General features: G+C 37.9%; 1 protein-coding gene across 1 annotated transcript in view; it reads right to left on the bottom strand.

The window, feature by feature from the left end:
• Positions 1-17,570, bottom strand: part of BTBD9 (BTB domain containing 9) — a 424,803-nt gene that overhangs the window by 341,395 nt on the left and 65,838 nt on the right. Inside the window, exons 6-7 of the mRNA XM_019666564.1 lie at positions 17,235-17,454; positions 14,603-14,722 (exon numbers count right to left, since the gene is read on the bottom strand). Of these exons, the coding sequence (XP_019522109.1) occupies positions 14,603-14,722; positions 17,235-17,454 (340 nt within the window). The remainder of the gene's footprint in view (positions 1-14,602; positions 14,723-17,234; positions 17,455-17,570) is intronic.

The following is a 17,570-nucleotide window of genomic DNA, read 5'->3' as shown; positions in this document are numbered from 1 at the left end:
CCTTAAAAAGTGCATCCACTTCTAGCTTCTATCTTGTATCTTTATTCACCTTCACTGCCAAGTTTCTCAAAAGAGAATTATCAATTCTTTCTCTATTTCCTCATCTCCAAGAGCATTTTTAGAAGTTCAACTCCCTTTTTAATTTAAAAATGTTATAGCAAGTATAACAAAAGATAAATAAAAACAGAATACTACCTTTCTACTTTCCTTACCCTACCTTCATTTTCCTGAAATAATCAGTATTAAAGTTTAATGTATATCCTTCCACACCATTCTCTATATTTATATAAATCTATGCAAACATTTATATACCTATACCTGTAGAAAGTAGTATGTTGACAAAAGAAACATAATTAACACACTACTTGCATTGTGTTTTTCATTTAATAATTTTTATGAAAATCCTCCTAGGTCAATTCATATAGATACAATTCATTCCTTTTATTTTTAATGAATTCCCTTATTGATGGACATTTTGGTAGTTTACAGTTTTTTGAGTCTATGAACAATACTGCAATAAGTATCCTTACAACCATATTTCCTTTGAATTTTACCAGAAATAAAAACAATGGATATATCCATTTTCAATTTTATTTCAAATTACACATTTAATTACTTAACCAACTCTCACCTGGTTTCCACCCCACCCTGGCAGTAAAGCCAGGGGAACTGCTAAGGGGAACCGTGCACTCTGTGTCACCAATGCAAGGCCAGTGGATGCTTCTCCTTCCTCATCACCTTGATCTCCCAGTAACATCTGGCATTGTTGACCCGTTCCTCCTTGAAACCACACTTTCCTGATTGTCTTCCTCTTGCCAGCTGCTCCTTCCCCGTCTTCTTTGTTGACTTCCCCTCTTCTACCTGATCAAATTCTGGAGCACCTCAGACTCGGTTCTAAGTCCTCTTTTCTTCTTCTCCTATGCTCTACTGCATTCTATTCATTTTGAATTGAATCAACTCCCCTGGCTTCAAATACCATCCTCTAATCCAACCCAGACCTCCTTTTTCTGCTCCAAGACTATACATGCAACAATACTCCCCAGAAGTCTCACAAGCTAAAGAACACAGCTAAAAGCCATACATTTTCCTCTAACTCCCCTGTCACCATCCTTACACAAGCAACCACTACACCTCCTCTGAACTATATAGCAAAGACCTCCCAACTGGTCTCCCTGCTTCCACTCCCACCCACCTCATGCCACTCTCCACAACAGAGACAGGTCTTCGTAAACTTTAAGCCAGATCACATCACATCCGTGCCTAACACCCTCCCAGGGACTGCACTTCCGATAGACCACCAGCTCTTCAGTGCGGTCCTGCCAGTCCTGAGCAACCTGGTCGTCACTCACCTCTCCTCTCCACCTCCCACCACCCGCCAGTGATACTGATTTCTTTTCATCCCTTAAACAGGCCAAGTCCTTTCCTGCCTGCAGGCTTTCCTACCTGTCTCTGCTCCAAATGCTTTCCCCTTTTGTCTTTGCCTACTGAACTCCTACTCATCACTTAGGTCTCTGCTTAAATATCACTTCCCGAAAACACCTCTCCTGACTTGCCCAGTTGAAAGCATATTCTTTTGTTACACCACTAATGCTCGCTTGTGTTTTTCTTTCTTTGCATTGATCGTAGCTTATAATTCTTCTTTTACATGTAATTATTTTGTCCAATCTCTGCCTCTCCTACTAAGCTGTGAACTCCACAAGGGCAGGGGCTGTGTGTTTAAAGCTCTCCACTGTAGCTCTGGTTCCTATCATGGTCCTGTCATGTAGCGAGCGCTTGGTATTTGTTGACTACATGAAGGAAAAAGACTTTATTTCATTTGGGGAGATCAAGGAAGAGTCCCTGAAGAAAATGGCATATCACCTTGCTAAATAAATAGACATGATTTCAGCAGTAGAGATGAAAGACCATTTCAGAAAGAGGAAATTGTTTGAGACCAAATGTTTGGTACCAGTTACAGATTTTGTAATCCAAAATCCAAACAATCTTGGCACCAAGTATAAAATTTAAATCTCACTATATAAAAGCAAAGCAGATGAAACAGCAAACAGTGTCACTATGTATTTCTTAAGTAATAATTCTACAAGTCGCTCATACTGGCTCCCTCACAACTTCTGTCCGCCAACGTCATCCCACTTCTCAGCCACCTAGGTTCCAAACTCTGAAGCTCTATTTAACTCAATTTCTTTTTTTTTCTTCTCCCTCCACATTCAATTAGTCACCAAGCTTGATTGGCTTTTCCTTTGAAATGTCTTTCTCATCTATTCTCTTGCTGCATTTTAAGCAAAGACATCCTAATTCAAGCCCCCTTCATATATGGAATTGCTGTAACCTGCTCCTAAATCAAAGTTTCTCAACCCTGGCACCACGGACTTTTAGTCTGGATAATCCTTTGTCATAGGAGGCTGTCCTGTACATTGTAGGGTGTTTAGCAGCATCCTTGGCTTCTACTCACCAGATGGCAGTCGCACTATGACCCTCAACTGTGACTGCCAAAAATGTCTCCAGACGCTGCCTGGGAGACAAAATCCCCACCTCTCCCCGCTAACCCCCATTATGAACCACTCTCCTAGATGGCCTCATGGGAAATGCCCTCTAAAATGACCCAATCAAAATTCAATCCATCCTTTCGGGACAACTCAAATTTTATCTTTTCTATGAAAATATGGGTGCTTATAAATAAGCAGATATAGTTACCTTTAAAAATAATACAACATTTGCACAATGAAACAAATGAGAGATCATGGTTTGCTTATCAGTTTGACAAAAGATTAAAAATGATAATGCCCACTGTTGATAAGGAGGTGGGGAAATAAGTTCTATCATATAATGCTGGTGGAAGTAAACTGGTATAATGGTTTTGCATGGCATTAATCAATGTTTAACATTTTAAGATGATCATATCCTTTGACTCGCATTATGTGAAGAGATAATCAGAAAAGTATACAAAGACTATACTCTTCTATAATAGCAAAACTGGAAACATCCTAAAAGTTCCTCAGTAGAAAACTAGTTAGGTAAACACCAGAACATGAGAATATTATGCTATTGTTACAAAGGATAAAGCAGACATCCATGTACTGACATGGAACAACAGCCACATGAAAATAAATATATATGTGCAAAGTTTCAATACAGTATGTGCTATATACCATTTTCGTAAATAACATGTTTATGTATGGTTACACACAGAAAGATTAAATGACTATATGTCAAAATATTAACAAAATTTCTGCAGTCAAATCATACTTTAAATATATTAGATGAATTGTTAAGTCTTCTTTAAAAATCTCTTGGAACAGTCCAATTTACATATCCATACTTTAAATTTTTCAGTTTACTTAAAGCAAGCTTATACATTTATCTACCATCCTTTATTTCAGGCAAATATCTTGAGTTGGAATATTCTGTTCTGAGCCATATTTTTGCCCTAGAGAAATCAATGGTAAAAAGGAAGTTTACAGAGAAAAATATATTTTTGTGCATGACAGCTTACCGGTGTGATGCATTCATGAATCATACTGAAAATATGTCCCTTGAAATCAAAGAAAACAATATGTTTATACAAAGAATGTGCCCCAAAGTTCCTCAATAAAGAAAAGTGTTTAATCAAAATATTTGTTGACAGCTGGTTAGTGCCGATTCTAAAGCAGAGAAGAAAATCAGTGTCATTGTAGTCTTTTGTTTTGTGTACAGGAGCTGAATATGCAAATTAGCACAAAATGGAGACTCATTATCTGTTTTACACTTCAAGTGTGATTTTAAGCACTGTAGGTATATATACACACACACATCCAGAATACACATATATCTCAACAAACCATGCACATCATCTGTTCAGAACTGGGAAACGCATGCATGCTTCTACAACATTAAACGCAAGGCAGATGGCAGGCACTGATCAACAGAAGTAAAATAAAATCCTTCTAAATCCTACTCCCGCTAACAATCCTTCTAATTTTTTTTTTAGAAAAATATCAAGCAGTTCTTCATTACTGTTGATTTGCAACTTTGAAATTACAATAGGCGATGCAAAAGGAGGATTTCAAAGAAGGAAAAATGTCTTTTGTACAGATTCTCTTTCACAGTCTTGGGCAGGAGATAACACTAACTTTGAAACTCATAGCATACTGTAGTTTTATCAGTATCTAATGTGTAAATTAGCTCTTTCTATAACTGGAGGTTTAGCTTTCAAAATACATAATTACTGATCATTTTAGTCTATATCACATTTCTTTTGCAGAGTGAAATGAACTAAAACAGCTGTTACATCCTAATAGCTTCATAATGTGCATAGAATTCCTACGACTATTAGAAATTAAACCTACAGCTTCCTATCAGACAGGACATATTCATGTGTATATATGACCCACATTATTTGGAAGAACAATTATTAACTTAGGAAATTACAATTTGAAACATGATGAAGTATGGCTGCTAAAGAAAATATTAGAGCTCTTAAATGAGGTCAAAATCACCAGCCCACAGCAATCGGTCCCCCCACCTTTCCTCACATCAATCGAATACTCTGGGCCAAAGGAAGTCCAAGTGTTCAAGCTGCCACCATTCCTTGCTGGGATCGAGCCCTCTATTTTCATACTGGGAGATGAATTTTTAGAAGGTGAGCCACATCTGGCACTCTGCCCAGAATTGCTGGCAGCCGACAAGCAATCTGGTTTCACTTCTGTCCACTCTCCCCTGAGCTAACCTTGTATCCACAGAAGGAACCCTGATCTAGGGAACTCGTATTGTTTATATGATCACTGAGAAAGCTCTGATGATTTTATCAACCATGGGACCTGTATATACAGTTCTCTTTAAGCATATTTTCTGTGGAAAGAAATATTATAAAATCTTCTTGTTTCCTGGTATCTCTAACACCTGGGGGAAAAATAACAGTGTTAAAAGGATTTTTCCAGTAAAATTTATTATCATCCAGGTACCTGCATTCAGAGATGTTAGATGGCTAAAGAGATTAACTAAGCTATCTGATGAGCAACTACTGTCCAAAAAAAAAAAATACGTATAGCAAGGTCCGGGAACCACAAAATAATTAGAGAGACATGCAAGATATATTATGTAATTAATGGCTAAATTGGCTGATTCAAGCTATAAATGCTATAAAAGGTCAGAGCAATCACTGCTCGGCAGTGTGGGGTACAATTTAAATACACATAGGTCTAACTCTTCACTAAGAGAGTTTTAACTACTTAACCAATATCTTCTTTAGGTTACCATTTCCAAAGTAAACAGGATTAGAAAATCACTATGTCATTCACAAATAAATCTGTGTCCAAGTGTTTTAATTTTTATTTTTTGACTTCCAAGATCTAGCTGTCCTTCCCTCTTCTCCATTTTCCAAAAAGCAAAGTAAATGAGGCTTTATTCCATTAATGTCATTTTCTTATTCACTCCAGGAGCCATGTTGAAAGTCCTGGAAAGTCTTCCCCACCACTCCATTAATTCCCAGGATCCTGCTCCCAGTTCCACAGCGAACCTCTGTCTTGTTCCCTAGGCTGGAGGCTCCTTGGGCTCCATCAGGGAGCCCAAGGTCCCAGATGGCTCTGTATTCTATTCCTTCTTGCTTTCTACTTGACAGACCCACAATCCATGCCCAATAGTACCTGGCTTCCTGGTTCAGGATTTCCTAAGTTCCATAAATAAGTGTTGGGAAAGCTGCAGTGTCAAAACAGATCCCAAAAGAAGATCTTCAATAGGAAAACTGATATACGAATGTTAATTTCCTTACATGCGGCATGTATCCAACAACGAAATGCCTATGAAAATGTGTGATTTTTCTCAGCAAAAGACACACTGACTCAAATCCTGGCTCCAAAATAGGGGCTTTTTTTTCCCACTTCTTGGGAATTTTTACAATTCTCTGAATATTATTTGTGAAAATTGACATAATTTACTGTTCTTCACAGGAGGGCTTCTAATCTTGCTCAAAGAAGTTTAAATAAAAAACATAATTTTAATGAATACTAAGTCCCAAATACCCGAAGCCGTTATACAAGGTCACATAAAGAGAGAAGGATAGTCATTCATGTAGTGTCTGAACTTAGGGACATAGACAGGAGGTGTGAGTAGGTAGATGATAAATAGATGAGTCTGACTGGTGAGACAAATCAGGGCATTTTTAATAAGAACCAAAGATGAGCTAGAGAAGCAAAAAGACCCACTGATGGAGAGCTTTGAGTGGAGAGTTTAGATCTGGCCACATCCAGGGCAAACTCTGCCTTCAGTAAGGGTCCTGCATACACAGCACGCCCTTTCTCCCTTATTTTGCCTGCTCAGTCCCTTGGTCCTTTAAGGGTCAGTTCAAACCCTCTCTTCAGCAGGATCCCCCATAGCTATGCTCCTGCATCACACACTCACTCACACACACACACACACTCACACACACACTCTCACACACACACACACACACACACACACACACACCTTTATTATTGCACCTACCATATTTTACTTTATTAATCTTTAGAAGGTTGCCACACCTATTATATCATAAAATTATTGAGGGCAACAACTGTGCCTTCTTCATCGTTTTATGCCTGGCACCTAAACTAAGTGCCTGCAATATAACAGGTATTCAATAAATGTTTGTTAAATAAATGTCTAAATGAATAAATCCTTTATGTAACTGAGTAATATTGAGGAAAGGAAAAGCATGAGAAAAAGGATGTTTGATGATCAACTAGGGAAGTGCTGTCTGAACTTAATCCTGGACCTAAGTGCTTGGCAAGCAACTATTATATAGCATCACCAAATATAGTTCTTGCCCTTCCAGGATGAAAACGGGACAATGACTATTTGTGGTAATAACATATCATGCAATAGGCTTATTAAAAGACACTTATATTCTAAAATTATAAAATAAAATATAAAGCAAAAGGGTAACCCTATTCTATCTTCTCATGTTCTAATTCTTCTACTACACACAAAAGAATCTCAACATGTAATTATCCTTTAAACAAAATAAAACAAAAAAAACCCTGGATTCAACTGTATAACTTAAGCACAAACAGCCATGTCTCAAAGGTCTTACTGAATATAAAACACAGTGGATTTGGGGGACAGAGGGCTAATAAGAGGATTCTAGTGAAAATAAACAGAAAATTCCTGAACTTAAAAAAAAAAAGCAATTCAAGATGTGAAAAGAAATTCTATAATATATGAAATTTGTTTCTAAATACAACTGAAGCAAAACAAATCAGAAGTTAAGAACATCAGGTTCACTGTAATAATAAAATCTATAATGACCTTATGGGGAACTAAGGGGCAGAAAAATTCAAAGCTCTGTTGGAAAACTGACAAAACAGGCCAAGATAAAGGATTGCTCCACGCCCTTTGGAGCATTTTACGGGAGAAACCCTTCCCAGCTGTTCATCCCCATCCTTGCCCTCCTCAGCACCAGTAACATTGTCCCAGGGTGCTGTGACAGAGAATGGCCACACCATGCCTGCTCTTTCAGCATTCCTGGAAACAGCTCCTGCCAAAGAGGCAACCAGAGCCTCTTCAAGGCTCCATGTCTCCTCCTGCTCTAAAGCAGAGCTATTTCTTTACCTCATATCTGGCAGAGGCAATGTAAGATGTGATGTTAACTGTGTATTCACACAGACCTGCAAATTTACCTCCTCTAAGGCTCAATTTCCTCATTTGTAAAAAATAAGACAGTTAGTTGTATTTCTCTCATAGAGCTATTGTGAAAATCATATACGGTCACGATGAGTCTGGCCCATAGCAGACACTCAACAAACAGAAGCCTGTTCCCTTCCTGCCTCTCCCCTGAGGTCCTATAACCCCTTCTCTTTTCCTCATTCCTCCTTTCTTTTGCTTTCTGACTCCTTATACATATTTAATGGATCTATCTCCTTTGAGTTGCTCTTCTGTTTATTTCAAAATTCCAAAGGAAGAGTTTTTCAAAAGTTATTTGTATGAAACTGAGTAACTGCCCCATAGAAGCGCACGTGTCTGCCATACTTTGCAGATGACAAGTCATGAGCCGACGAGCACCTGAATGCACATCTACGGACTTTGGGCATAATTAACGCTCCACATGAGTAGAAAGGCTTAAATAGCACAAATAGTTTCACATGTTATTTCACAAATCACAGACTTCAGAACGATTTATATTTAAATATGGGTTTATAAAAAAAGCAATTTCAACCTCTCTTTGGCCCCAAATAAAATTGTAATGATAGAGTGACACCCTGTGGCTACATTTTGCTTTGCATTCTTCAGAAAAAATGTTCCTCTCTCTGCAGGATTGCACTACGCCAGTTCACTTATGATATGGAAGTTGTAGATAGAGGCACAATTCAAACTAGGTATAAACTAAAATGGCTACTTTTAAAAATTGAAACGATTTATTTTTTATTTACATCTAAATAAGACATTTTTTGAATTCTGAAGACATCGATCATATAAAGAAAGTGAAGGCTCAGTGTAATCCTAGCTATGATGCTCAAACATCCTGCTGGACCACTGACTAGTGTAAAAGTGTCTGTCTTTAAAAGTAAATACATATACCACTGTCTGGTTATGGGGGTAGGGGGGCACAAAAGAGAAAAGAGCAGACATACATGCTTTTGTACAATGTCAATATGGTAGGAAAAGCATGCTGCCATAAATTGCAACGTTTATTTTCTCATTCGTTTTATGTCTTATAGATCTATAGCACTGTGTAGGAACTATAATCTAATGAAGACGGGTTTAAAAAATTATGCTGCATCTAATGACGGCAAGGATTGGGGGGACTTGGAATGTACAGTAGCAATAAAAGAGATGAAGGTGTCCTCTGCCAAAAAAACAGTACAGTTTTAGTATTCATCTAATGAGGCTTCCTACAGTAGACGAGATACTCCGGGATAACATTAAATGTACACCAAAGAAAGCATAAATATCTAAAACAATGGCCAGAGAATGTCATTCCCTTCATCTCAGCTAAAAACAATCACCTCCCCTCTCGGGGCTGCCATGACCACCTATTTAAAATAACCATCCTCCTCCCCTTGACCCCAGTCACTATCACAGTACCATCTTCCCAACACTTATAATTACCTGATGTGTTCTTACTATGTGTTTATATCTGTGTCTCCCAAATTCCCCTAGAGGAGAAACTCTGGCAGTCTTCTTCAGTGCCGAGGCCTCAGAATCACGTATGATGCACAGCACAAAGTAGGAGCTTATTTGTGGGATGACTGAGTGATGAATGAATAAACAGATGAGTAAATGAAAAAAAATATATTTCCTGAGCTGGTGAAGCCCACCTAAATTAGAACCTAAAGCAGAACCATTCTAGTGAGGTGTCTTTCATCATTTATGTGACCTCTAATGTAACTACTGAGACTGAAAGACAGGTAGGCAGATGCTCTCTAACACCCTTTTTTCCATGACACACTGGCCACATTATAATTTCTCATTCTAAGAAAAAATAGGGAAGGGAAACTACCATAATTAAAACTCTTTGAACAACAGTCAAAGAAAACAATGGAACAGAGTACATTCTAGAATTCAGCAAATGATAAGTGTGGCCATTCACATTAGTGGGGTAAGGAACGATTATTAAATATTGGGCTGTCGGAAAAGTCATGATGTATTTTTTCTACGTTTTTCGTTGCAAAAATGCGTCATGACTTTTCCGACAATCCAATAAATGGTCTTAGTCAACTGACTACCCCTGCCTGAAAATATATACAAAAAATATTCTAGCTGGATTAATTATTTAGATATAAAAATCACAAGTAATAGAAAAAAACTTACTACAATATAACATTCTTTAATGTTAGAGTGAAGAACACCTTTCTAAGCATGATACCAGACCACCAGAAATCATAAAAGGGACTGACAGATTTGACATTTTAAAAAAAATAAAATCCTGTATAGCAAAAAGTACCAATAAAACATAAAAAACTAATAACAAATTGCACAATACATGGCAGGCAAGAGGATAATGCCACACACACACACACACACACACACACAAATTCATCTACTATGTGTTTCTATGTACACATACATATGACATTATGTATATAATCAATGTGTATATACCAATATACCAATATAAAGTTCTCAGAAGCCCAAAACAAAAAGAGAATCATCCCAGAAGAAAGATATGTGGAAGACAAAAATAGGCTTTTCATAAATGAGAAATAACAAATGGCCAGTATTAAAAGATACTCTACCTCACTGATAAAAGAAATCCAAATTAAAATAAGACATTTTTTACAAATCATAAATCATGTTGACAATTATTTGCCTGTTGGAAAAGGGGCATTTTTATGTGCTATTGGTAGAAATGGGGTATAACCTTGCCAAACAGCAAGCTTTATCCATATTTAAAATACGTACATTATAATTTTATAATAAAAACATCAAAAGAGACATTTCCATTTTGATAATGACAAACAAAAGGAAAGAAAGCCCAGTTAGTTTTGTGTTGAGTTTATCCCCTCTGTGCCATGTTCTAAATTGTCAAGTAGCACCCTTCTCAAATGCCCTTCCTGGCCTTGTCGTCAGTAAACTCTGCTCCACCTGACCCTCCTCTAGTAGCTCTAACAGTCCCTGCAGTAAACATGTCTGCCACCTACTCTTTTCTTCCCTCTCTCAATAGGTATATCTCTGAGGACTTTGCTTTGAGGCTCAACTCCCAGGTTTTACAAGATCACTTTTGTAATTCCAGTTACCAGCCACATACAGGCTCTGAAACCTACTACCTTTCACACCCATGTTTTCAAGTCCTCTCATAGTTCAGCAACATTATATGGCTGCCAAATTACCAGCACCATGCTGAGAAACAGCCAGGAAAAAAAAAAATTAAACCCCCCAGGGCACTCAATATCTAACACTCCTTGTTAGTGTTTTCTTGTTCAGTCCTCGTCTCCACCATCTAAGAAAGCTGTGGAAGGACTTGATGAGCGCTTACTAGATAGCCAAGAAGACAACGTAAAGGTTAGAGAATTTATGGGTAAAGCAGAAATTGCCTTTTCCTGAGAAAGAGAAAGCTGATAAGACAACATGAGTGCATATGAAAGATTGTGCCAAAATTGACAAGTGGCTTTTCTTCATCCCCAGTTGGGGATTGGGGGGATTATTAGTCTAAGCTTTGGGCTACACAGAGCAGTCCCCACTTTACCCACAATGCATTCCTGAAAATGACCCAGAAAGACAGAGCAGATCACCTCCCTCCATTCATTACTATGGTTCAAACGATGACTCTGGCTTTGGAGTCTGGCAATATCCTTCTTGCCACTAGATAACGTCTACTACTTTGGCGAGGTGAAATGCTGACTGAATTACATTCTACAAGATACATGAATGAAAATTTTTATGTATTTTATCACAATAAAAAATGCTTTACCAAAACCAAATTCGGAAAACTGTTGGAAACACACAAATTAAGATAAAGAGACCCGTTTAACACATGTTTTGGATTGCTATATATGGACTGACAATATGGACACGATGTGGAAAAGACTAGGCTTCCGAGGTAAGGAACCATTTCCTCATAGTGAGGGCCACTGTGGCCAAAGAGGATAGCAGGGATGACTCTCTTTTCCCAAGGTCAAATATCAATTGAGAGTCTCAGAAATTAGGGGGAAAAAAAAGTTTAAGAAAAAAATTTTAATAAGAACAAAAAATAAAAAAAACAACTACTTACTGGGCCTACTTTGGGCCAGGCACTGTGCTCAGTACTCATGTGTGCTACACCATCTAACCCTCCACTGCAGACCCATGAAGGGGGTTGTTATTCCAGTTTTTTACTGGAATAGAAACGAGGGCTCGGAGAGGCACACTTTACTAAGATCACAACGCCAGTAGAATTAGATGAAGTTGATACTCGAGAAAAGCTCTATCTAATCCCCCAGCCCATGGTTTTTCCACTACACGATACTGATTTACATGCAGTCCAGCCTCGACTCAGAGAGAGGGCTGGGGAATCTCACACTCCCCAATTCACAGAGTACCTCTCCCTTTAGTGAATATATCTGATGTAATCTTTCATCAATTCATGACACTCACATCCTTCAGGATGAACCTTAAAGTTCAGTTTCCTGAAGAAGAAAACCAGAAAGTAACCTTTGCAAACAGTAAAAAACAACTTCCCACTCCAGAGAGTTTTCCAGCATTGATACACATTTTAGCAAATACATGGATAAAAAGTAGTAATGAATATATGTACATATTAATGTTGAATCAATCTCTCTTCATTACTCAATCAGTGCCTTGACCCCATGAAATCTGTGGTAACATTTACAGAGTACCTACTGTGTATAAGGTCATAGCCTGAGTACTATGAGAGAATATAAAAGATTAGAATCCATACTCTTTGCTTCCAAGAGCTTGTAATTTTGTTATCAGAGGCAAGACAGACACGCGAAGCACACTGAAGAACAAAGGTGACATACAAATGTGCAAATTAACTAACATAATGCAAACTGAACACTTATGTGCTAAGGAAATAAAAAATGTATATGTGCCAGTGCAGTTCCTGAAAGAAGTGTATTTAGAACATTGTTTAGGTAGTCAATTAAATGATTGTGAAGATAAGAAACACCAAGACATCCTTGGGTAATCAATAGGGACTTGTTCTTAGATTCATTTTAAATACTACCAAAATTCCGACCTATTACAAAAGGCAGAGTTTACGAAGGAATGTAGGAATTAATATAACACATTAAAGGGGTTATAAATTTAAAAAAACTTTTTTACTAATATGAATACTGAGACTCCTTCTTTTTCTTGTTATTACTATCTCTAATATCATCTTTTCTCAGTTTTTCTTGACCAGAGTTGGGAGCTGGCTATACTAAGACAAAAACTAGCATCATGAATGCAGCCAGGCTCTATGATATATAAAAGCTACACCCACAAAGGCAAGGCCACACAGGAGAGACAAAATAAGGAAAAGGGAGTATCAACGATGCCTATTAATAAATAAGGGGAAGTGAGCTTTCTGAAAGCCAGAGACCATAACTGAGGGCATGCATCTCCCTCCATACAACGGTGGTTTTAAGGTGGGTAAAGCACACAGACTCTGTCATGGCTGGTATTACAAGTCACGATGATTTGTTCTGGGAGTCATGTTCCTATTGTTTCCAATTAAATACAAACACACAGTCCTTTGGTCCACATCAGACGCTTTGGTTGTTATGTTGCTTATTTTTTAATCCAATACCACAATAATAAACACAGTCGATGCAGACTCAATCACCTCCTCCACACCAGGGCCCCTCTGTCACCATCAGAGTATCCCTAGGCAGCTCTGAGGTACACAATCTTCACTCAATTTCTGGTCCCTCTCATTTTAATCCATTCAAAACTCCTCTGATAAAAGAGCAACTGCCAGACCTCAGACACTTTAGTCCCCCTTTGGGGAAATGAAATTGATTTTCTTCATTTTCACACAAGAGGATCCCTGGGTAACAATATTATATCTGGTCATACCCATAATAAAAAAATGTAGACAACATTCTTTACTGTATCAGAGGCTGAAAGGTTTTGTGGAGTTCTTGTGGTGGAAGTAAGAGTTCAGCCTGATGATGATAGATCATGAGTTTAATAAGTATAAGGGTGTCTTCTGACCAAGAGGGTAAGTGCTATGGGGCACCCCATCTGCTCCAAGTCAGCCACAGTGGGAGGTCAGTCAAGGTCACAGGTGAACATGAGGAGGGAATTGGATAAAGGGTCATTTCCACATTCCCCCTGGTTAATACCTTCTCTTCTTGCCACACCTAACTAAATGAATCAATCACTTTCTGCCTTGGATCCTTTGACTCTGAGGTAAAGAATATCTGAAGGTAATGTCCAAGGGGAAAATTACAACAGAAAAAAACACAATAGAATTTGAGGAAGGGTTAACCACCTTTCCCAACTCCCAGATTCATTATAGGTTTTATAGAATTTAAGAAAGAAATTTAGGCTTATATCTAAAGGAAGAATATGAAATATTAGAACAGCAGCTTATCAATACTTTTAAAAGCCAAACTAACTTGGGGCTGCAATACAGAACAACAATAAAGTTGCTAAGGTGCTCTGACTGAAGAAAGGGTGAGAGCCTTGAGCCCCACCAGCTCAGCCTCCCTTGCCCCAAACTCAGCCCCACTAGGAACACTTGCTCTGTCAAATTCCACTGATATCCACTGACCTAGAAAAAGATCACAGATATTCAGAACATGCACGCTGGCATCCGAAAGTCTCCTCCTGGCCCTGAGGATTGCCAGGGAGGCCTCCAGAAATACCTCTTATGGTTTCTGTGGGAAGAACGCACCCTCTAATAATAACACTGCTTTTAGGTACAGCAGGCAATAGAAAAAGCATTTCCACTTCTCACTGTTCCCCGTCCCTTCTTACTCTTGTACATGTCTACTACATATATATGGTACAAAACACTTTGGACAAACAGCTCCACAGTTCACTCTAAATATTAAGATGCTTAATTTTCCATAGTTTCCATAAGTTTTTAATTGGGATGCATTTGGTAAGCTGATACTCTGAAAAACTTTTCTTCCGTGAGACAGAAAAACGTAGTCTGTTTCTCAAAGTCCAAATCTCCTTAAATAAACATTGAAATCATTTATTAGCCATGAGAACTAACCTGCAGACACGGGCTGGGAAATATAGCTTTTGCCAAGACCGACACAGATATTGTGAATGATCAATCACTCTGATCCAATCAAGTTCATCCATCGACACTTCAATGAAGTATGAATAAGACCTATGAATCAAAAGGAAAAAAGCAGAAAAAAGTACCATGTTAAAATAACAATACAAAGTTATACTTTAATAAAATGTTAAAAGGCAAAAAACAAATACACTATTCAGGAATTACATTTTCTGCATAACAATCAAATTCAGATATGATGAAATCTGTTGTAGTTCACCACAATGTATTGACATTCTCTCTCAGCATGTCTGTTTGTCTTATTAGGTCACAAACTGCTGAGGAACAAAGACCATGCCATGCTTATCTTCATATATCCAGGGTCTAGCACGGTGCTTAGCACACGTCAGGCATGCAAGACATTTGTTCCTTTTCAAACAGGGCCAGGATGCCTTGCTCATACCATACTAGCAGACTAATAAAGCCATGACAAAGGGAGGACAGAAAAATAGAAGTGGGTGTGCTTTCTCCCTCTCCCTTCCCTGGCCTGGGAGCTCAGCCGCATACTCTCAGGAGGAAAGCCAGCTCAAATGGTTCCCCACAGAGGCCAGCTTATCTCCCATTCCCTCCCAGCCTCCTACCATCCCACACATACATTCAGCCTGCAGAAAAATAAATGACATGGCTGAAGAGATAATACGTGTTGCTTTTGGGCACATCTTAAAATATACCAGCTAATAATCTGGCAGTAATGAAAATAGCCTATCATCCTCCCCTAGTCAGCTACCCTGGACCATTACATGCTGGTCCCATACTGAACAAATCTACATTCCCTTGTCAAAAGCCAAATTTAAATTTGAGATGCAGTTATTACTTGTACTGTAATATCAACAGGAACAATCTCAGAAGATTTAGGTGGCCATAAATGTCAGCCTGCAACCAACAGTTGTGACCAGAAAAGGTCAGCTTATTTTGTGTCATCCCCTCATTTTCTGCTGTCCTCTCACTCCCATTCATTTTATCGCTCAGTCTCAAACTGGTTATAACCTTTTATTGAACCTCTCTGGGTTATCAGTAATGCAGGATATAATTTTACAACACATGTCAGAATCTTTTTGGCTTAAGATTCTGAATTTTTCACCTTTGCTTAGAATGATAACAACATCTGTGAGAAAGAACTGCAATGTGGTAAACTTAAGTCCCCTGTGAATGTAATGCACATACTAAAACAAAGTGGCCTATAAATATTTAACATCATGGAAATGATGATAACTACTTTCAGTTTCAAACATACTAACCTTTTCTTTTATTATTTTTTTTTACTAATTTCATATTAATTAAGAGTTCATATATGTAAAGATTTTAGAACAGTGCACATCACATAAAACTGCTGTATGAGTATTATTAGAGTATTATTAATCATACTCTTAGAAAAGATATGTGAATTAATTCCATTTTGCCAACTAAACATATTATATCCAACAAGATATATATCAGAATATATCAGAAAATATATTCTTAATAAAAGAGAAACAGAGAGAACCTGGTGACCTCAAAGACCAGTGCACAGGAAATGCTGACTCCCACTTCAGACTTGGTTCAAATGATCTAAAAGGCCACAGTGGTGGCCAGTGGTGCTAACACGAGAAATGAACTACCTTGGAAGATTTGCAGGGTATCATCACCAATACCATTAAGCTCTTCATGTCCTGACTCAAAGAGGCATTAAGTACAGCCTAGGAGACTCTGTATATCAGTTTCTTAGTACGCAGGGTTTAGGCTAATGATAAGCAACCATGAGAGAGTTCGTGCCTGGTCATACTGCGCTGGTACTTCACCCATCATGGCTGAACTCCAGAAACTACAGTGGGTGAAAGCATCAGAATGGCTAGAAGGGAAGCAGAATCTTGAAGATACTGCAGAAGTGAGTGGATTCCTAGGCTGAAGCCCACCAAATTGTTTTCACACATTTCTTTTGTTTTGAGGATATTTATTCACACACCAAAAAACATTTTTTTCTTCACCCATAAGAAAAAATTCATTTTAAAAGTTGCTGCAATATCCAAAAGGAAGGAATCAAGTCAATAAATAATGGGAACCCACATGGTGGAATACCAGACAACAATGAGAAGTAACATTGTGGAGGAATATTTTTTAAAGGGTAGAATATTCACAATGTATTAATTTACAAGTGAAGTTAGCTTTTTACACATCTAATCTTTATTTTGTAAAACTATATGTGGTTTTACAGCTTTCTGGTTTTGCGCACAGGTGCAGATGTGTATCAAATACTATGGATAACAAAAAACACCCATTAGATATATACTAAGATTATAATGGGTGGTGAGATTACTGGCAATTTTATTTGTGCTTTTCTATATTTTCCACATTTTCCACAATAAACACATTTTCATTACTTTTATAAGCAGAAAAAGAAAAAAAATATTTTTTTAAGGGAATATACCCTTTAACTCTTCCCCCAGACCTAAACTTCAAGAGAAATACCCAAGTGATCACAAAGAAATAAACCATCAAATCTGTAAAACCCAAGTAGATGACCACAAAGTTAGGCCATCTTCAATCAAAGACAATGTCAGTTTCTCTCCAAGTCACGCGAATGACTCACCGGCTATCTCGGTCCCACAGGAGTATCCGTATGTGGTTGATAATGGATGGCTGACCTAGTTTAATCTCGATGCCAGAACGGCAGTCGTCATCAATTGGATGCCTAGAAAACCCATGGTCCAAATCATAATTTTGAGTATCACCATCTAGTAAGGCAGATTTCAGCTCCCCTTTCACAACTTGGGCTCCATACTTCATAGTCGCAATGTTTTCTTCCGGTACTACAGTTAAAAATAGAAAAAACAAGGTTAATGGTTACTTAGTAAATTATTCTATATTCTGAGGAAAAATATAAAATTCTAGTATTCTAGTTCATTCTAGTATGTGCATCTATTGG

This window comes from Hipposideros armiger, unplaced genomic scaffold, assembly GCF_001890085.2.
Source record: "Hipposideros armiger isolate ML-2016 unplaced genomic scaffold, ASM189008v1 scaffold_475, whole genome shotgun sequence".
Taxonomy (NCBI): domain Eukaryota; kingdom Metazoa; phylum Chordata; class Mammalia; order Chiroptera; family Hipposideridae; genus Hipposideros; species Hipposideros armiger.
Note: the sequence above shows the minus strand (reverse complement) of the source record. Positions and strands in the feature narration are given on the sequence as shown.